The sequence below is a fragment of the Gracilinanus agilis genome, chromosome 2, assembly GCF_016433145.1.
Source record: "Gracilinanus agilis isolate LMUSP501 chromosome 2, AgileGrace, whole genome shotgun sequence".
Lineage (NCBI taxonomy): Eukaryota > Metazoa > Chordata > Mammalia > Didelphimorphia > Didelphidae > Gracilinanus > Gracilinanus agilis.
The window spans coordinates 524266142-524289001 of NC_058131.1; the positions used below are offsets into that span (position 1 = coordinate 524266142).

Consider the following 22860-nt stretch of genomic DNA (forward strand, 5'->3'; position numbering starts at 1 on the left):
CAGAACACAAAACAGCACCCATGTAAAAAACAAAAGGGGTAAGAGGTGATTTTCCATACATGCTACCTCCTACACCCCACCTTACACTTGGGTATCCACCTATCATTCTCCAAAGAACTCGAAATGAGGAGCAGCACATGTATTGGACCAATCAAGAACATATCTGTGTATAAAAGAAAGTGTTCAGCTTATTCCCACCACTCTGGATATACTATGTTCAACATATAAACAACATAACCATATTTCAATCAACCAATTTGAGGAAACAATTTGAACTAAAATTTTGAAATAGATACATTAGCTTGTTTTAATGGCAAAGATTATAGTTTTTGTTTGCTTTGTTTATTGGTTCAAGTATAAAAGAACCAAAAACACCTGTTTTTTTATAATACAATATGCAAAAGTTCAAATATATACATATGTACATTTCTCTATTAAAGTTCTCTATTAAGTTTGTTTTCATTGTTTCTTTAAAGCTGATTTCTAAAATAAAAGCCAAGAAACAATGAAGTAGAAATGGTTCCATTTTAGAGCAATTCAGTTTTTCTGTAGTTTTCCTCCAGTACAGAATTTATAGGACATCGTTGAAGCGTTGCTTCCCATAGTCTGCAGGATCCATCTGAAGTTCACGTTCTTCATCATCTGTAAGTGAAATGTTTACATATCAAAAATAAACTCTTTTTAAAAGGTCATTGCAGAAATTAATTTTAAATAATATCTCAGAACTTTTCTTTCCCCTCTGCTTAAGGATAGCTGCCTCTATTGAATGTTTCTTTCTACAATGAACAGATTATTAAGACAGACATGAAATTTACATTACTTTCTTCCCCACAAAAAAAAGATGACAATGGAATAAGCTTTATGCACTATTAATATCTTCCATTATAAACTCCTGGCCTTGATTTAATTTTTCAAATGTAGGTATTGATATTTTATTCTTGGTTTTAAAAGGTTGTGCATTTATGACAGAAGGCTTGGAAAATACAGAAAAACCTCTTCTGAAACCTTTGGAGAATGGGAAGTTCTACATAGGTAAATTTTATAGTTAGCTGAACATGTATTCTATACACCAAAATATTTTTTATTTTAAACATTTTGCATAGAAACTTTTGAATCGCATGTCTCTGCCACCTTAAAGTGTATACCCAACACAATTAACTTTTTCTCATTGCCTAGGTATCATTATTATGATAAATAACAATCCCCATAATAGGCAGCAATACAATGATGCCATTAGGTCCTAATGGAAATGTTCAGGGCTAGGATCATAAATGTATAATTGGAAAGGGCCACATAGGTCATCTAGTCCAATATCCTCAGTTTTATAGATGAAGAAACTAAGACATGGAGAAGCTGGGTGACTTGCCCTTAGTAGCAAAGCTAAGATTTAAACCCAAGTCTTCTGACTCTACCTCCAGTGCTGTTTCTTCTATACTGTATTGTCTTACCCTAAACTAAATGTTATTGGAATAAAAATTTCTAAGAGCTATTGTTTTGCTTCTATCTATGACATTACCTAGCCAAACTGAACACAGGCTAATGGTTAACATTTAAAGCAAGAGAAGTACCCAGACTAAGTGGAGTCTACTAATAGTGTTCTTTTCTGTTAAGAGCAGTTTGTTAAAAAATTTCATCAATACAGAATGACACAAAGGAAAGAAAACAAGTAGAAAGCTATCTATATTTTACTGAAATATTTTGTAATGTCTCAATTCCCTAAGAAGCGCAAAGTGAAATGCCATTAAATATAGGGATACCTTTGGGACTATATTGGTAAATGTTCAAGAACTAATTTTAAAAAAAATACTTTTAAGTTTAATATGCATTATTAGCAATTTTTCTTTCACTATCTTTAATCCTAGACAACCAACAAAACAGAACATCAAGCCTTGCTTAGTAGTGTTTGCAGATTCCTGACAATGAAAATTTAACAGTCTGCTCAGAGCCAGTTCAAGCTGGTTCTAGTGCTTCTCTGGCTACCTCCCATAAAATGAGTTCCACAAATCTCAATAATTAGGTGGGTTTCCTGGGCTAATAACAGTGATGTTCCTTCCTCTTACTTCTCTTAAGAGTACAGGTCAAACTATGCCATTCAACAATGGCTCCCAAAGTCACCTAGTCCATACACTTCTATAACTGTTTGTTCTTTTATTTAGTTACCTCTATTTCAGATTCTATGAATCAAAGCTGATACCTCCATGGAATTAATGATGGAAGTTGTTTTGTTTTGCTAATCCGAAGTTTCAACAATAGTCTCTAAAACATACATATTGAATGAACTGAAGGACAAGGAAAAAAGATACACCTTGGACTCAGTGTGAAAATCCATAGAAAGTTCTTTGGGATGTTGGTTGTTAAGCCCTAGGGTCTTTCACTATGAGATCTGTTCTAGCTGATGCTAGAATCAATTACAGGAAAGCAAATGAAATCTCATGAAATCTCTGACCTTTTTAGGTCAGAGAAAAGTAAAGAACACAATGCATTATGTCTAATTATTCTTACTCTGTGGCAGTAAAGAAACAATATGAAAATTGGGAAAATGTGCCTTGTTTTAAATCAGATTTTCCAAGGAAATGCTTTTTTTTGGTCTGGTCTCTAAATCAGAAACACCCAATTTAAGAATTACTTTTATACATACTGTTATCTAAGCCAGTGCTAAAGCTTTAGTCCCTAAAGTCAAAAGCCCCTTGGAGCTCCTGCTGCTGGAATTAGAGTCCTGAGAACTGAGAACTAGAGACTCCAGCAGAGAGGGAGACAGTGTTGTCTTCTCTGTCAAAAGGTTCTTGGCTTGGTGTTGACTTGGGTTAGGGGGAGCTCCATCTGTAAGGTAGGGGTAGGAAAAAGGTATATCTTGTAGTGGCTATGGTGATACCTCTGCTTACTGGAAAATTAATGAAGGTTCTGTTCCTATTACTGTACATGCTTCCTGGCATATCTTGGGTTAGAATGGTAACTTTTAAAAAACATAATCAAAATTGTTGATAATAATAGCTAACATTTATATAACACTTTAAGGTTTGCAAAGTGCTTTGCAAATATTACCTCATGTAACATCATAGCAAACTTGGGAGCAGTTGCTACTATTTATCCTCCTTTTACAGAAGAGGAAACTGAGAGGCATATGGAAGTCAAGTGGCATGTCCAGTATCACACTGAATCAGGCCTTCTTGACTCTGGGTCTAGTGCTCTATCCATTGCATCACCTAGCTGCCTTAATGATGATTAGATTTCAAAGTATTATTAGTAATAAAATTCAGCTACTTTATGGGTCAAGTAAGCCTTTGTCAGCTGACCTAGAAATTTAAACACCTGTTCTAACAATTTCTATGGGAAAAGGTATTAAGGTAACATAGGATGATATGTTTAGAGTGGAAACAGAACTTAGTTCACCTTATGCAACCCTGCCACTTAATAGATAAGGAAACTGAGATATAGAGAGGCTGAGTGATTTGTCTATCATCACATGGGGAATCAACCGAGCTAAATTCAAACATGGGTCTTCATATTGCGATGCTCTCTCTATTACACCACAGAAACACAAAAGATTTCCTATTTATTTCTCTTCAGAAAGGGTGACAAAAATGATACTAGAAACTAGAAGCCAAGTTATTCCTCACTTTTGAAAAATTACTGTTAACTTAAAACCCACTACTGGATAAGTAGAATAAAGGCTTATGCCATAATTCTGTAGGCATGCCTATGCTAAAAATGGTTTGTGACCTTTGATATGTATTGTGATCAAGATATCTACACACATCTATAAGAATAAGGGCCCCTTTTTCACCAGTTTTTATATCAAGTTTTAAGAAATCTGCATATATTTGTGATCAAGGCACATTGTAAACTCACAGGAACTATCAACTTACCTGTTACTTTAACAATGACTTTAGAAAGTTTATCAATTATTTAAAAATATATCTAAATAAAGACTATATCTAAGAATTATGTGATTAGCAAATGATCCCACTATTCCAAAAATATGATTTCTGCAAAATTGGGAGATTAGGAATTTGTAGCTGTTCCTTTCTTTGGGCTCTCTGCTATTATTCCTTAAGGTCCAGACTGCTGGCCCAGAAAAAAAATCTGCTACAAATAACCTCATGTGCATATATCCAATCCTGATGGTTTCTTCAGTGTTTACAAAACATTTAAGTTTAGTACTAGCATCAAAGGAATAATGTTTTACTCAGATTCTAAGACAATAAAGTTCTGTGTGATTAGAACAGTAGAAAGCATTTTTTCAAACTATTGTTCAATTCTAAATGAAATCACCACTCAGGAGTGTGTGATTGACCATCTTAAGCCTTGGCTATCTTCTGTCAAGTGTGATTTGAAGAACCCTAAAATTTTATTTTCTGTTGATAATTACCCTCTTCTTGTGGATAATGCTAGAGGTCCTCTTAAAAGTAAAATATTTCTAAAAAGATAGTATTTTAGGTCACTAGCATCTCATGGCAATGAACTTTGTAGCTATTATCTTCAGGTGACGAGAGAGAGATTTATATGAGTGGTGACCTTTTGGAGAGAGTAGATACACTAAAATGGATGGGGGCAGAGAGTGCAGAATGGTTTGAAGGCCAGCACTGAATTAGTATATTAAGTTTAAAATTCATTAGAAAAGTCAGTGGGCTTTAGAAAAGTAGCACAGATTATAAAAAATGACTGTCAGTTTACAGATGAAACTAAGTTATGGGTCTATAACAATCTTTAGAGTTACACTTATAACTAATTAAAAAATATGAAAGCCCTTCAGAAAGAAAACTAGAGGCAACACTAATTATAAACAAATAAGTTAATAAAGTCAGAAGATAATGGAACATTATCAATTAATTTACAGTTAGAAACACAAAAGCTCAGTGAAAGAGTAAGGTATGTCAGCCAACAACATTTATTTGATCCTGGAATGGGGAAGTGAGTGGAGACTGAAGACACAAACAAAAGGAAACAAATAACAAAACAACAAAAATTCCTGCTCTCAGGGAGCTTACAATCTAATTTGGTACATGCAAGAAAAATGTCTGACAATTGCAAAATATACAAATAACTTCAAAATAATATTATGAAACCAAAATACATGAGGGTTAAGGATAAAGAATAAAAATGGTCAGTAGGATGAGGTTAACCAAGGCAGTTGGTTTTTTTTTGGAGGAGAGGATTATAATAAAGATAGGTAGATGGAAAGAGAATTATAGTTGCTTCATTAAGAAAAAAGAAGTGCATTCACAAAAGGAGTCTTCATTTATGTCTCTTCATATAATTTTAAACAATCAATCAATTTTCTTCCTCAAAGATTCTTGACTTGGAAAGCTATGGTCATATTAACAAGCATATGTCTACATGAAATTTGGTGACTCAAACTTTTTTCCTGTGCATTGTGCAATACTTTTAAAACCAACTATTTTAAGCTGAAACTTTAGTTACATTAATAGAAGCAAGAGAGAAATCAAGATCAAGTTATATTTATAATCACAAAAGTATAATTTTCCATGCATCAGTATAATAAGATTCAATAAATATGTTACACATGCTATTTATTTTCATACTCAACTTTTGCAAAAAAGAAAAAAGCACCACTGGAAGCTATATTAAATTAAATGTAAAGAACCAGAAAGAAGTTCAGGCAAAATGGCAACAAAACTACATTCCCTGAAATACATGCAGTATTAAAAAAGAGGGAGAGGCAGCATGCTTACAGGTAGTTTCTGAACTTTCACTGAATTAAAAGTTCAGAAGTAACACGTAACAAGGAAAATCTGTTGAATCTGTGTATTACACACACACAAAAATAGCTAATCATCATGAATTGATAAGACAGTTCAAATTTTAATCAAAGGGTAAAAAAATTCCCTCTTATTATTTAATGACTATTAACTAAATAGATTTTCAATGGAGATGAGACCCTTTTCCTTTTGTGCCAGCCATCCCTGTATCTCAAGGGTTAAGCTGGATATGATTTACACCTGGATTAGGAACATTTTTTTAAGCATCAGAAACCTCCAAAGAAGCCCTTTTTTTTTTTTTGGTGCATTTGCCTTAATAAAGTCTAGAGGCATGTGAATGGACATTAATTCCTACTCAAAGCTTCTGAAGAGTTTAAATTTCCAAACCATAACAAGTTCATGAAGATGTTTAGGATTACAAGCCAAAATAACAATTTCAGAATCTAAAACTGCATTAAAACATTCATGAAAAATTTAAAACAAAAAAATTCACTGAAAAAGTATGCAAAAGCCTCCTTTTGTATTAAGGCAGTTCTGCTAAGAAATGGAAAAAAATTTACACAAATTCAACTAGTAAGCCAGAGGTGGGTTTCACTGTCACAGCACGGAGGTAAGGCCCACGCTCACCTTGGACGTCTTCTTCTCCACCATCACCATCTTCTTCCTCATTGTAAGCCAGCTCAGCCTGCTTGTCTGCCTCATACTCACCTACGTTACCATCATCCCCATTATAATCCGCCAATTTAGAGCCATGCTGCGGATCAACAGGGGATTCATTTTCATCAAAGAACCGGCCTGTGAAGTAGGCAGAGGATTAAGTCAGAAGCAAAGAGAAAAGGAAGAAAGGAACCTATACTGAAAGCCAAGCAGAGGACAGGCTAATGAATCCTGGTGTTGGTTAGGAAAAGACTTTATCTTGTGAAGGCTAGCTAGAATAAAAGTTAATAGAACTACAGCATTTAAAAAAAGCTCTTTCAGAATTCCTCAATTTTATTTTAGTGCTAGGTTACTTGATACTTCTTTAAGCCTAAAAGCACCAGTAATTTTTAGCTTTGTTGATTTTTCAACAAAACTCAAGGTTTTTCTAACAAGTACCTCGTTACTTTATCACTTTAAGATAAAAATGAAGATGATTTCTATTAAGAGAAAATGGGTATGAACATTATTTTGTGATTAGAGATCTTTGAGCATTTCTGTCTTTCTACAATTCTTAGACACAGTTTAAATTTAATCTAATTCTCATACTTTTTTTCTGGTACTATAAGATAGGTTAATTTGATTTGAATCCTAGGAAAAACTGAAAAATGGAATATAATGATGATCGTATTCTTCACATCTTTAGGAAAACATTTTGAATTGGGAAATGAAAGAAAAAGTTTAAAAGGTGCTCAGATAAAGGTACACATACTGACACTGAACAGAAAAAGTATACACTTTGTGAATCACTGAGTCAAGTGGATTTTTAAAAAACTGGATATAATGAAAAATCCATTCAAGGAAGCTATTAAATTAGTAATAAAGATACAATAATACTAGGCATATCCAAAATGTACAGCTGATTCATGAATATAAAAATGACATCAAATAAATTATAGGTATAAAAATGATTTATTAGTACAAACACCAATTAAAAATATAGATGATACTGATGATGTAAGAATTTAAACTAATTTATTAAAGAAAATCTATTCATGATATAGTCTGTATTTGTTTGTATTTTCCATCAAAATGATTTTTGATTTATGATATCTGGAAAATAAGTTTAAACTTTATTTCAGCCCAAACTATGCCTTAAAAAGTTTTAAAGAAACAATACCATATAAAGTTGCAAATAAACATGCAAATCATTATAAATTTATTTTCTTGTGAAACACACAGCTTATTTGACAACGGAAAAATGAAACAAAAAATTTATATATCAAACTTCTACTGTGTAATTATTTGGGGGCTATAAAAACTAATTGGAGAAAGTAACAATGCATTAGAGGCAACACATTTGAAATTCATAGAGAAGGCTATTAATGATTGCTTTGCTCATGATAAAGATAAAAAATGGAAAGAACTACTGAGCTCTGGTCATTTCAAAGCTAGTTCATCAACCTATTTGTATTTCTAATTATTGAATAACGGAATAAAACTAGTCCCAACAGTAAGGATTTTTAAAAGAAAAAAAGACATGAGAAGATGAAGTCAATTTGGAGCCTCTCCTCCAAAAACGATGATGCATAGAAGTAGGGAGAAAAAGCAATTAATAAAGAGAGAATTTAAAAAAAATCATGATTCAGAGATTGTTTCTTTTCTTTCCTTTTTAAAAACCCTTACCTTCCATCTTAGAATCAATACTGTATGTTGGTGCCAAAGCAGAAGAATGTATAGGGGTTAAATGACTTGCCCAAGGTCATATAGCTAGGAAGTGTCTGAGGCCAGATTTGAACCCTGGAACTCCCATCTCTGGGCCTCTAGGCCTTTCTTAACCCACTAAGCTACCTCCCTAGATGCCACCTCAGAGACTGTTTCTTAATAGCAACACAATATTTTGGCAGTACCATAAATGGAACAAATTCAGGCAGTAAAAATGACAATTTTTCTAAAAAGAATGAACTACATATTTACTTTCCTTCAACATGCAATATTTAGAGTTATTAAAACAAAGTAAGCAATATTCTTAAATCTTATTAAGAAATCAGAAATTCTTGATATGCTTTAAGCATTTAGCATGCAGACAACTCTGTATTCTAATTATTGGAATTTGGTCAATCCTTCCAAGCACTCCGCAATTCTTCTAAAATCTCTAACAATGTTCAGGTTTATAAAAAGAAAAAGTTTAAGAAAAGCAGAGAGGCAAGTAACAGAATCACAAAATAGGACTCTATTAATTAATGCCATATTATGTTAACTATAGAAAGAATAGGTCAAGCTAGGTCAAACTTATATGCCTTGAAAATTTTAGATTTCAAATAAATATATAGAGAATTGGCCTGGATTCATCTGCAAAAAGTGATTCTAATAGGTAACTTAAAAGCTAATAAATACAGATGATAACATTTTTAAAAATGATGGTAACATAAGGGCTCAAAGCAAAGAACTATTTATTGCTAAGATATAATCAAACTTTTCATTTTTGAACAACAGCATTAAAATTCCAATTTTTGTCTTAAAGGAAACAAACAAAAAAAACCCACAACAAAACCTGACCTTCTTGAAGGAGGGAATTTAGCTGCTGGATCCACTTTTATAGGAATTCCAACTGCCTGGACTTCAGAGTAACAAAGTTAAGGTTGCCCTACTCTCAAGAGAGAGATATAGTTGACCTTATATAGGTACCACTACCTCTACTTGAAGGAGATTTGTGTAATCCATCTCTATTGCATAAAGTATGAATATCTGTCAAGCTGAAAGTTAGGGCTCTCACACTATGTGTGTCTGGATTACTCTGACTGATTTGCATGTTCACAATAAAGTCAGTTTTGCACAAAAGATCTTTTCCCAGCATTTTTTCTCTTACATGTTGTCATTTTGTCTTCCTAAAAACCCTATGAGGTAAGAATCACAGATATTATTTCTATTTTACAAATAAGGATACTAAAGATCAGAAATGTTGAGTAACTTGGCCCTTGTCACAGAGCTAATAAATTACAGAGGCAAGATTTTTTTTAAAAACCCTAACCTTCTGTCTAAAAATCAATACTGTGTATTGGTTCCAAGGCAGAAGGACAGTAAAGGATAGGTAGGCAATGGGGGTTAAGTGACTTGCCCAGGGTCACACAGGAAGTGTCTAAGGCCAGATTTGAACCTAGGACTTCCCATCTCTAGGTCTGACTTTCAATCCACTGAGCTATCTAGTTGCCCCGCCAGAGGTAAGATTTGAACCTAAGCTTCCTCTACATATAACTTGTTCCTCGCTTTCATCATTATCAGAATTATTCTCCCACCAACTTGGATACCTAATCTATTGATATGACATTTGCAATAAGAATTTACTAGAATCCCAAATTCCTTAAATATAGGCTGTTATTGCCACATCCATCACCTCTTGGCTTATTGACTTAGTGAAGAATGGAAGGAGGTACACACTGAACAACTAAATAACTTAATAATTTCAAGTAACAAACTAGTTTTTAGCCTATCTTATTTCATTTATAAGCTAGAGATAGTATTCTTAACTCTACAAGAGAAGGAAATGATTCATGACAGATAAAATAATTTGTGTTATATAATTAAAACTTTTTATATCAACAAAATCAATGGCAGTTGGAAGAAAAGAAGATATTGGGAAAAAACATTGTTGCAAATATAAAGGTCTCATATCCAAGTTATAAAGGGAATTTATAAAAATATACAAGAAGAGTCATTCCCCATTAAATAGATTATCAAAGGATAAGAACAGTTTTCAAAAGAGAGAATGCAAACTATCAACAACCATAAGAAAGAATACTTCAAATTATTAAAATTGCAAATAAAAACACATCAGATTTTGTCTCACAACCATTATACTGGCAAAAATGACAAGGGGGAAACCTAGGTGGTGTAAAAACAAAATGTCAAAAAATCTATTTTCAAAAGTAAATTTATAAAGCACTTTATATGTGTTATTTCATTTGATACTTAAAACAACACTATGACCTAAGTATTATTTTTATCCCCATTTTATAGATGAGGAAATTGAGGTTGAGATAGGTTAAATGACATGCCCAGGGTCACACAGTAAGTAACTGCCTGAGGAAGAATTCACATTCTAGTAATCCTGAGTCTAATTCCAGCATTCTATGCCCTTTGCCACCTAGTTTTCACCCTACCCACCCCACTTCTTCTTAGGTGATGATAGAGAAGAATTGACCAGAAATCTACTGACAGTGTGATTTGTCATATAGTCTCATCAGGAGACCAAAATAAAGAAATTTCATATTTAGAATAATTTTAACATAGTTTTTTTTAATCAAAGATTTTACAATTTGTTTTAAGTAACTAAGTTCCTTTCAAAGGCAAGGCAGCTACAAAAAAAATCTGCTAAAAATGCAATTTCTAGAGAAGCAGGGAAAACGGTATGGTTGTAAAAGAAAGGTGTAAACAAAAACATCAATAAAAAACCAATAACATATAATTCTATAGGAAGATAAATTATAGTAATTCTCTCTCTTAGTATGTGAACTAAATTAAAATTCTTCACACTTAACAATCATAGAATAAAACTAACTAGCTGTTTGCTAAAAAATTTCTAGTGCCTCCCTTTCATCAAAACCATCAAATAAAAACTCCTTTGACAGTCAAAACTTTTCATAATCTGGTCCCTTTCTACTTTTCTAACACTCTCTTCCATGTACTCCATGTCCAGGCACTCTGACCTCCATCTACCATCTCTATACTTTTACCCAAACTATCTTCTTCCCCTACCCGACCCTTCCAGTTAAGAATCCAATGCCCCTAATTTGGAACTATGCCCAAAGAGCACTAAAAAATTGCCTGCCCTTTGATCCAGCCATACCATTGCTGGGTTTATACCCCAAAGAGATCATAGACATGCACAAAAATATTTATAGCCGTGCTCTTGGTGGTGGCAAAAAACTTGAAAACAAGGGTATGCCCTTCAATTGGGGAATGGTTGAACAAATTGTGGTATCTGCTGGTGATGGAATACTATTGTGCTCAAAGGAATAAAGAACTGGAGGAATTCCATGTGAACCGGAATGACCTCCAGGAATTGAAGGAGAGTGAAAGGAGCAGAGCCAGAAGAACATTGTACACAGAGACTGATACACTGTGGTAAAATTGAATGTAACAGACTTCTGTACTAGCAGCAATGGGATGACCCAGGACAATTCTGAGGGATTTATGGAAAAGAATGCTATCCACATTCAGAGGAAGAACTACAGGAGTGGAAACACAAAAGAAAAACAACTGCTTAAACTCATGGGTTGATGCGGACATGATTTGAGATGTAGACTCTAAACAACCACCCTATTGTAATTATCAATAATATGGAAATAGGTCTTGATCAATGAAGGCTACGGGGCTGGGGGCCGGAGGTTGTTGTAGGAGTGAAGGGGAGAGTAAGAACATGAATCATGTAACCATGGAAAAAATTTTTCTAAAAAAAAAAAAAAAAAAAGAATCCAATGCCCCTTCACCTCTGCCATTTGATTTCTCTGACTTCCTTCAAAATTCAGCTCAAATCTATATACTTCAGGAGGTCTTCCCCTTTCCCCTCAGTTGCTAATACCTTTCCATTTTTGACTGCCTTCTTCTACTCTTTATATATTTTTAAATATACCTAGTGGTTTATAGGTTTTCTCCATCACTAGAATTAAGCTCCTTGAGGGAAACGACTGTTTTTGTTTTGCTATGTTATCATAATAATTACCATAGTGCCTGGCATATAATAAGAGCTTAATAAAGTGTTTTGATTAAACATCCAACTGATTTTAGGTAGTATGTTAGAAACTTGTTAAAGAATAAAATATATCAAGCATGAACATTTTGACCCCTCCCCAACTATCTCCACCATACCTTAGAGGGGAAAGAAACCTAGATATTACTTCCCATAGAAAAAACTAAACATGTGATACTGTAAAGTGTGCTAAATAGTCAGAAGACATAAATTTAAGTATTTTCTCTGCCTCTTATGACCTGTGTGACCTTGGGCAAGTCACTGAGCAGGTTGGACTTGACCTTTAGCTAAATTCCTTTACAGCTCTGAATCTATGTTTGTGACATTATCTATCCTAAAGCACAGAATCCAAAGGCAACACTATAGCTTTAGTGTATTAGAATGATAAATAAAGCATGCATAGGACAAAATTCATGAATCTCTGGATAAAATGTATTTAAGTTTTTTTGCCTCCTTAGGTGGACATTGGAGTGAATGAACAACTTCACTCTTAACTATACATAATCTGATTTGTTCATCTAAGGATTAGGAATGTGATTTTCCATCATCATCATCAAGAAATTGGGGGAAAATAGTTCTTCTTATTAGATATTTATCAATTCTAAAATCGTATTTGATTCAAGATGCTGAATGTTTTTGTTGATCAGAGAGATCACTGATCATTGATTTACTGGTTATTGCTAACCTGATCAATAAGTTGATTATTACCCAGAACCCAGTCTCTCAGAATTAAAAAAAAATACCAAAAAACCCTTATTTTCCATCTTATACTGTGTATTGGTTCCAAGGTAGAAAAGCACTAAGGGCTTGTCAATGGGAGTTAAGTGACTTGCAGCTGGGAAGTAACTGAGGCCAAATTTGAACCTAGGATCTCCCATCTGTAGGCCTGGCTCTCTACCACCCAGCTGTCCCCTCAGAATTTTTAACTGCCATGAATGAAAGGATGATGATAAAATTGTTATCAACAAATTCTTCGACTATAAAAAGCTATATTAGCCTAGAAGAGAAAAAAAACATTTTTTCAAGGAATATTTTAATATTATAATGTAGACTATATTAAAAAAAACACTAAGTTAAATTGTTTCACTTGAGACATTTATGCTATTTGGTTTTTCAACTGTTCTGCTACAAAAAACTATTTTTTAAGAAATTATGTCATTATTTTGAATTTATCATTTCCATTTACTATAGCCACAACAATGAGTTGTTCACTGAATAGTAGGTATATTAAAATAAGTCCAGAGATAAAAATCTTTGTTGTAATGATGAATATGTCAAGTGAAATTTCACATATTAAATATGTAGTACACATAGGATAACTTATTAAACTAAATGGAGGACTTCCAGGTTAAGATGGCTGCAGAGTAGAAGCAGAGTGCTTTTTACTCTCCTCACTACCGACCACCAGGATACCTCCAAAGGTCAAAAGAATCAAATCCAGATGAAAGAAGGGACCCCACAATAGGGTGCAGTATCGAAGTACCAGAGTGAGAGTGAGTGGAGGCCCAAAATCTAGCTCCTTGGGAGCTAATTGGCAACACTGGGAGCTTGTCCCTGAGAGCAGCAAGACTTTAGACCCCAGGAGGCTGGAGAGCTCAGACCTTGGGTGTGGGTGTGGGGCTGAGAGAGGCAGCAGACAGTGGAAGCAGCTCAGCTCGCTGAGACTCAGGTGAAAACCTCAGGTGGAGGAGCAAGCGTGGGCCAATTTCTGGGCTCTGGGCAGCCGACTAGGGCCATGGGGGCTTCACCCTGAAAACAGCTAGACCAGAGACCTCAGGAGGCTGGGGTGTGCAGAACTTGGGTACAGGAGTGAGGCTGAGAGGGGCCACGGATAGCAGAGGCCTAGCAGACAGTGGAAGCCAGGAGACTCTCAAAGTAGCCTCAGGCAAAAACTGCTCCTTAGCTCCATACAAAGAGAGTCGGCTTGCTTTACTCAGACTTCTGGCTGAGAAAGCATAATGATGCCAAGCAAGGCCCAAGAAATAAACACCAAAAAGACCAAGAAAAAAGCTCTGACATTTGATAACTTCGGCATAGAAAAAACCCAGAAACCAGAGGACAAACAATTAAAGACATCCAAACGTTCCCCAAAACATGAAAATTGGTCACAAGCTCTTGAAGAGTTCAAATCTGAGATCATGAGAAAGATGGAAGAATCTGGCAAGAAAATAACAATGTAAAAGGCAGACTTTTGCAATTGGAAAGTGAGGTTCAGAAATCAAATGAAATGATAAGCAAATTGAAGACCAGAAATGACCAGCTGGAAGCCTTGAAGAGCCAGATAGACCAGATTGAAAAGGAAAACCAAAAGATTATAGCCAAAAACCAATCTTTTAAAGGATAGAATTTGGCAAGTAGAAGCCAATGATCTCACAAGACAGCAAGAATTAATAAAGTAAAGTGAAAAGACTGATAAAATAGAAGGAAACATGAAATATCTCAATGAGAAAGTGACAGACCAAGATACAGGTCTAGAAGAGACAATTTGAGAATCATTGGCCTTCCTGAAAAATCAGAAATTAATAGAAATTTGGACACCATATTACAAGAAATTATCCAAGAAAACTGCCCTGATATTCTTCAACAAGAGGGCAATATAGACATTGAAAGGATCCATAGATCACCCTCTACACTAGACCCAGAAAAGACAACGCCCAGAAATATAATAGCCAAATTCAAGAGCTTCCACGTTAAAGAAAAAATATTACAAGAAGCCAGAAAGAGATAATTCAGATATCAAGGAGCACCAGTCAGGATCATACAAGATCTGGCAGCCTCCACATTACAAGACCGCAAGGCTTGGAACATGATATTCAGAAAGCAAGAGAATTGGATCTACAACCAAGGATCACCTACCCATCAAAACTGACTATATACTTTCAGGGGAAAGTATGGGCATTCAACAAGATAGAATATTTCCAAGTATTTGCACAGAAAAGACCAGGACTAAATGCAAAGTTTGATATCCAACCACAAAAACCAAGAGAAACATGAAAAGGAAAATAAGAGAGGGGAAAGAAAGAAAACTCTTATTTTTAAATTTGTTTCCTTAAGGGCTTCAATAAGATCAAATTATTTGTATTCCTATATGGAGAAATATTATGTGTAATTCTAAAAAACTGTACTCACTATTATAGTAATTAGAAGAATTAGTCAAAAGGAGAGGTTGGAGTACTAAATAGTCTAAGATGATATAGGGGAAAAAAGTGGGGAGGGGGAATAGAAGATGGCACCAAGAGAAACTTGAAGGAATTAGAAAAATATGATAATCTATACCACACAAAGAGGGCATGGGAAGGGGAAGGGATGAATACTATTATAAGAAGGAGAGGAAGAGAGCTTTAATAGGAAATACTTAAACCTTACTCTCAGTGGAATTAATCCTAAGAGGGAAGAGTAGCTAAATCCATTGAGATATCAAATCGTTTCTAACCCTATGGATAAAGTCAGAAGGGATAAACCAAGGGGAGAGTGGGGTGGGGAGTTCATAAAGGGAGGGGAAGAGAGGGAGGAAGAAACTCATTAGGTTTTAAAAAATAATATAATAAGAGGGGAAGGGAGGGGGTGGAAAGGGTAGCAAAGCAAGGGAGGGGACAAGGGGGACTGATTTAAAACAAACCACTTGTTTAAAATGAAATAGCTTAAGAAGAAGGAGTAAAACTAGGAGAGGACACCAAAATGGTAGGGAATACACAGCTGATAATTATAACCCTGAATATGAATAGGATAAACTCTCTCATAAAACAGAAGCAAATAGCAGAGTGGATTAGAAAACAAAATCCTACCATATGTGGTCTACAAGAAACATATGAGACAGGTAGACATACACAGGGTTAAGGTCAATGGCTGGAGGAAAATCTTTTGGGCTTCAACTGAGAAAAAGAAGGCAGGAGTGGCAATCGTGATTTCTGATAAAGCCAAAGTAAAAATAGATCTGATTAAAAGAGACAGGGAAGGTAATTACATCCTGATAAAAGGCAGTATAGATATTGAGGAAATAACAGTACTCAACATGTACGCACCAAATAGTACAGCATCCAAATTTCTAAAGGAGAAACTGGCAGAGCTCAAGGAGGAAATAGATAGTAAAACTATACTAGTGGGAGATCTAAATATTCCTCTTTCAGATCTAGATAAATCAAACCAAAAAATAAATAAGAAAGAGATAAGAGAAGTGAATGAAATCCTAGAAAAATTAGATTTAATAGATATGTGAAGAAAAATAAATAGGGACAAAAAGGAATACATCTTCTTTTCAGCTGCACATGGTACATTCACAAAGATTCACCATGTACTAGGGCATAGAAACATGGCAAACAAGTGCAAAAGAGCAGAAATAATAGATGTAACCTTCTCAGATCATAATGCAATAAAAATAATAATCAGTAAGGGCACATTGACAAGCAAATCAAAAACTAATGGGAAATTAAATAATATGATTCTCCAAAATTAGATAAAGTGTTAAAGTGTTCATTAAGAAATCATAGAAACAATTAATAATTTCATCGAAGAGATTGACAATGATGAGACATCCTACCAAAATCTGTGGGATGCAGCTAAAGCAGTTATCAGGGGGAAATTTATATCATTAAGTACATATAATAACAAATTAGAGAGGGCAAAGATCAATGAATTGGGCATGCAAATCAAAAAACTAGAAAGGGAACAAATTAGAAATCCCCAGTTAAAAACTAAATTAGAGATTATAAAAATCAAAGGAGAAATCAATAAAATTGAAAATTAAAGAACTATTGAATTAATAAATAAGACTAGAAGCTAGTACTTTGAAAAAATAAATAAAATTGACAAAGTACTGGTCAATCTAATTTAAAAAAGGAAAGAAGAAAATCAAATTATCAGTATCAAAGATAAAAAGGGAAATCTCACCTTTAATGAAGAAGAAATCAAGGCAATCATTAAAAACTATTTTGCCCAATTATATGGCAATAAATATAGCAATCTAGGTGATATGGATAAATATTTACAAAAATATAAATTGCCTAGATTAACAGCAGAAGAAATAGATTACTTAAATAATCCCATACCAGAAAAAGGAATTGAACAAGCCATGAAAGAACTCCCTAAGAAAAAATCCCCAGGACCAAATGGATTCACAAGTGAATTCTATCAAATCTTCAAAGTACAACTAATTCCAATACTATACAAACTATTTGACACAATAAGCAAAGAAGGAGTTCTACCATACTCCCTTTATGACACAAATACGGTACTGATCCCAAAGCTAGGTAGATCAAAAACAAAGAAAGAAAACTACAGACCAATCTCCCTAATGAACATAGATGCAAAAATCTTAAACAGAATACTAGCAAAAAACCTCCAGCAAGTGATCATGAGGGTTATTCATTATGATCAGGTGGGATTTATACCAGGAGTGCAAGGATGGTTCAACATTAGGAAAACCGTTCACATAACTGACCATATCAACAAGCAAACCAACAAAAACCACATGATTATCTCAGTAGGTGCTGAAAAAGCCTTTGACAAAATACAACACCCATTCCTACTAAAAACACTAGAAAGTTTAGGAATAGAAGGGCCTTTCCTAAAAATAATAAATGGTATATATCTAAAACCATCAACAAACATCATTTGCAATGGGGATAAATTAGAAGAATTCCCAATAAGATCAGGAGTGAAACAAGGATGCCCATTGTTACCTCTATTATTTAACATTGTACTGGAAACACTAGAAGTAGCAATTAGAGAAGAAAAAGAAATTGAAGGTATTAAAATAGACAATGAGGAGATCAAGCTATGACTCTTTGCAGATGATATGATGGTCTACTTAAAAAATCCTAGAGAATCAACTAAAAAGTTAGTGGAAATAATCAACAACTTTAGCAAAGTTGCAGGATACAAAATAAATGCACATAAATCATCAGCATTTCTGTATATTTCCAATACATCACAGCAGGAAGAGTTAGAAAGAGAAAATCCATTTAAAATCAGCCTAGACAAAATACTTAGGAATCTATCTGCTAAGGCAAACACAGGAATTATATGAACACAACTATGAAACCCTTTCCACACAATTAAAACTAGATCTAAACAATTGGAAAAACATTGAGTGCTCATGGGTAGGACGAGCTAACATAATAAAAATGATCATCCTACCTAAATTAATTTACCTATTTAGTGGTATACCTATCAAACTACCATAAATTTTTTTTTACTGAATTAGAAAAAACTATAACAAATTTCATTTGGAAGAACAAAAGACCAAGAATATCAAGGGAAATAATGAAATAAAATATGAAGGAAGGTGGCCTAGCAGTACCAGATCTTAAACTGTACTATAAAGCAGTAGTCATCAAAACAATATGGTACTGTTGAAGAGACAGAAGGGAGGATCAGTGGAACAGACAAGGGGTAAGCGACCTCAGCAAGACAGTTTTTGATAAACCCAAAGAACCCAGCTTTTGAGACAAAAACCCACTATTTGACAAAAACTGTTGGGAAAATAATATGGGAGAGATTGGGCCCAGATCAACATCTCACACCCTATACCAAGATAAACTCAGAATGGGTGAATGACTTAAATATAAAGAAGGAAACTAAAGGTAAATTGGATGAGCACAGAATAGTATACTTGTCAGATTTATGGGAAGGGAAAGATTTTAACACCAAGGAAGAGTTAGAAAAAATCACAAGATGTACAATAAATAATTTTGACTACGTTAAACTAAAAAGTTTTTGTACAGACAAAACCAATGGTACCAAAATTAGAAGGGAAGCAACAAATTGGGAAAAAATCTTTATAACAAAAAACTGAGACAAAGGTCTATCAAATATACAAGGAGCTAAATCAATTGTATAAAAAAATCAAGCCATCCCCCAATTGATAAATGGGCAAGGGACATGAATAGGCAATTCTCAGATAAAGAAATCAAAACTATTAATAAGCACATGGAAAGTGTCTTACATCTCTAATAATTAGAGAAATGTAAATTAAAACAACTCTGATGTATCACCCCACACCTGGCAGATTGGCTAAAATGACAAGAGAGGGTAATGAATGTTGGAGGGGATGTGGCAAAATTGGGACATTAATGCATTGCTGGTGGAGTTGTGAACTGATCCAACCATTCTGGATGGCAATTTGGAACTATGCTCAAAGGGCTTTAAAAGACTATCTGCCTTTTGATCCAGCCATAGCACTGTTTGGATTATATCCCAAAGAGATAATAAGGAAAAAGACTTGTACAAAACTATTTATAGCTGCATTCTTTGTGGCAAAAAATTGGAAAATGAGGAATGTCCTTCCATTGAGGAATGGCTGAACAAATTGTGGTATCTGCTGGTGATGGAATACTATTGTGCTCAAAGGAATAAAGAACTGGAGGAATCCCACGTGAATTGGAATGACCTCCAGGAATTGATGGAGAGTGAAAGGAGCAGAGCCAGGAGAACATTGTATACAGAGACTGATACACTGTGGTACAATCAAACATAAGGGACTTCTCTACTGGCAACAATGCAAGGATCCAGAGCAAGGCTGAAGGACTTATGAGAAAGAAAACTAGCAACATTCAGAGGAAGAACTATGGGAGGAGAAACACAGAAGAAAAAAAACCTGCTTGAATACATGGGCTGATGGGGATATTATTAGGGATGTAGACACTAAACAATAACTCTAGTCCAACTACCAATAATATGGAATTAGGTCTTGATCAATGATACATGTAAAACCCAGTGGAATTGTGTGTTGGCTAAGGAGGGTTAGCGGAGTTTGGGGGAGAGGGAAAGAACATGAAATATGTAACTATGGGAAAATATTGAAAATAAAAAGCAAAAAAAAAATAAACTAAAAGGAAACACTCCTATGTCATTAATAAAGATAAAATAATTACAAGAGATTTTAATTTTCTTCTATGTTCTAGATCTTTCTCAGTATATAAAAAGGGAAAAACTATCCCAAATGTCAGTGTCTGTGCCATACTGACAAAATTAAAGGACTCATCCCTCCTTTCTTTTAATAAGCAATAAACCTTCTTTTATTCAGGACGTTTTTTTTTTGTTGATGTGGGGAGAGTTATTACATGGGCGTTTGTAGAGGAAGCTGTTATTTGAATCTTAAAACAATATGTGTTAAATTAAAAAAACTAATTATTTATGAATAAGAATTAAAAAATAAGTCAACTAGCTCAGCATGACCCACCCTTGCCACATACACACACCATCAGCCATGCATAGTTGCTGAAGAGTAGTTAACTGAATAAGCATGACTGACTCCAGAAACACTTCCAATAGCAATAGATAGTGACATTCATATTGTTCAGTGATCTCTAAATCACTTTGTGTACCCTTATCAGAAAAAAATATTTTGAGTACCTCATGTATATTACATATCTACTTTTTAAATACGTTTTATACACATACACACGTATACACACATACATACATATATACATATACTGCTGTACTAATCATTATTGTACATTATAAAACTTACACAAAATAGAAATTTTTAAAAAAGAGATGTCATTACCTTATGATGTTATTAGTCCTCTTTGAAAAATGAAGGGCAAACATCAATGACAATTCCAGACATCTATGGTTTTACTATGTTGTCATCACTTGAATCAGGGGAATTAAGAGGCTTTATCTGTCCCATCAACAGCTTTTAAAAGGAAGCAGGAAAGTGCCACTCCTTCCCCCATGATTAAATTCCTCCTTCCTAGCTCTATCCACATTTCCAACTCATCAATAAGGTATAAAAGGGAATCCTTTGTTCTCTTTGCTTAGTTAACACTTTTGTTGGCAATAACTTTGAATCAACACAAGTTTGAACTAGGTGGGAGAAACTTGAAAACCACTCAGTGAGTTCACACCTTACTTGATGCTAGGTGAGAACAAGCCAGAAACTTAAGAGTTCACACCCTCAGAAAGGTGTGATTCCAAAGGTGAGAACTCAGACAATTTAGAAGCTGTGATTGGCCCTTGTGAAAAGGGGCAGGGACAGGAAAACACCATAAAAGCCATGAAGGCAGTCTGGTGAAGGAGTCTGATGAAGAAGATTAGTAGAGAGTGAACTCCAAGAAGAGAGTCACTCCAAGAAGGAAGTCCGAGTCAAGAAGGTCGGCTCAAAGAAGAAAGTAGAACTCAAGAGTCACTTTCAGCTCCAGTCATTGTCTTGGGTAAGTGGATAGCTGGTTTTCCCTTCCTGTCTTCTGGAGATAGTTTAATTCTGATTGAAGGCTAACAAGTCCTGGCTGACAAAGGGATGCCCTTCAATTGGGGAATGGCCAAACAAATTGTGGTATATGCTGGTGATAGAATACTATTGAGCTCAAAGTAATAATAAACTGGAGGAATTCCATGTGAACTGGAAAGACCTCCAGGAATTGATGCAGAGTGAAAGGAGTAGAACCAGGAGAACATTGTACCCAGAGGCTGGCACACTGTGGTAAAATGAATATAATGGACTTCTGTACTAGCAGCAATGGGATGACCCAGGACAATTCTGAGGGATTTATGGAAAAGAACACTAGTCACGTTCAGAGGAAGAACTGTAGGAGTGGAAACACAAGAAAAACAGCTGCTTGAACACATGGGTTGATGCGGACATGGTTGAGGATGCGACACAAAACGACCACACAAATGCAACTATCAATAATATGTAAATAAGTCTTGATTGATCACACATGTTAAAACCAGTGGAAATGCACGTTGGATATGGGGAGGGTGAAGAAGGGGGGTGAAGGGGAAAGTAAAAACAAGAATCATCTAACCATGGAATATTTTTCTAAAAAAAAAAAATATAATCTAAAAAACAAAACAAAATAAATGGTTAAGAGGAAAGGAAGAAATATTTATATAGCACCTACTATGTGCTAGGCATTTTTAAAAATGCTTTTACAAATAAATATAAATAAAATAATTGAATTTTGAATCTTGTAAAAAAAAACAAAACAAAAAAACAAGTCTTGGCTGTGCCAAGCACTGGAACAATATTTAGTTAGATAGGTTAATGCCTTTTTCTATCCTTTTGTATTTCTCTACTTTCACCTCTTTTATAAATAAAATATTTATAATTTTCATATATGTAGCCAAACCACTAATTTTAACACTTGAAAAGGACATACTCTGGACCTCACTATTATAAATCATTGACTCATCTCTGGATTCTCTGGTATATTATTTTTCTTGCTCAACATCCTGATCTGTTCACTTTTCCCTTTTATTGCTCCTCCCCCAGCCTCCCCTGTGAGCTAGTATATGCTTTGAGACTTTTAAACCACCTACTTACTTCATTAGTCTTCCAGCTTCCAATGTTGTTCAGTTGTCTAGATCACAGATCATATTTGCCCCCTCAAATATCCTTTCTTTTCAATTAGAATTAAAGATTTAGAGTTGGACATGGTGTTACAGATCATCTGGACCAGGATTTTTTTGTGTCATGGACCTGTTTGGCAGGTTGGTAAAGCCTATAGACCCTTTTCCAGAAATGTTTGTTGGCTACATTCATAATTGAAGGAATGTTAAATTTCACTTAGAGGTTAGTGAAAATAAAGATATAATTTCTCCCCCCACCCGAATTAAGATTTACAGAGAGCCCCTTGACTCATACCCTTGGGGAGGTAGTCTATAGATCCTGGATCTGTGGATCAGAACTCCTGATCTAACTGAATCTTTATATTTTGCACTGTAAGAGGGGAGACTAGATATTTAAGGTATGGTTGCCAGAAATCGAAAAATCAGTGACTTTTATAGTAGTTTATTTACAATTAGGAA

At 34.6% G+C, this 22860-nt stretch overlaps 1 protein-coding gene across 2 annotated transcripts in view; it reads right to left on the reverse strand.

Moving 5' to 3' along the window:
- Nucleotides 1-281: 281 nt before the first annotated feature.
- The window catches only part of GOLM2 (golgi membrane protein 2), a 117164-nt gene continuing 94585 nt past the window's right edge, over nt 282-22860 (reverse strand). Inside the window, exons 9-10 of one of the 2 annotated variants that reach the window (XM_044665078.1) lie at nt 6348-6515; nt 282-642 (exon numbers count right to left, since the gene is read on the reverse strand). In XM_044665078.1, the coding sequence (XP_044521013.1) occupies nt 572-642; nt 6348-6515 (239 nt within the window). In that variant the 3' untranslated portion in view covers nt 282-571. The remainder of the gene's footprint in view (nt 643-6347; nt 6516-22860) is intronic. The other variant, XM_044665079.1, reaches the window with a different exon arrangement.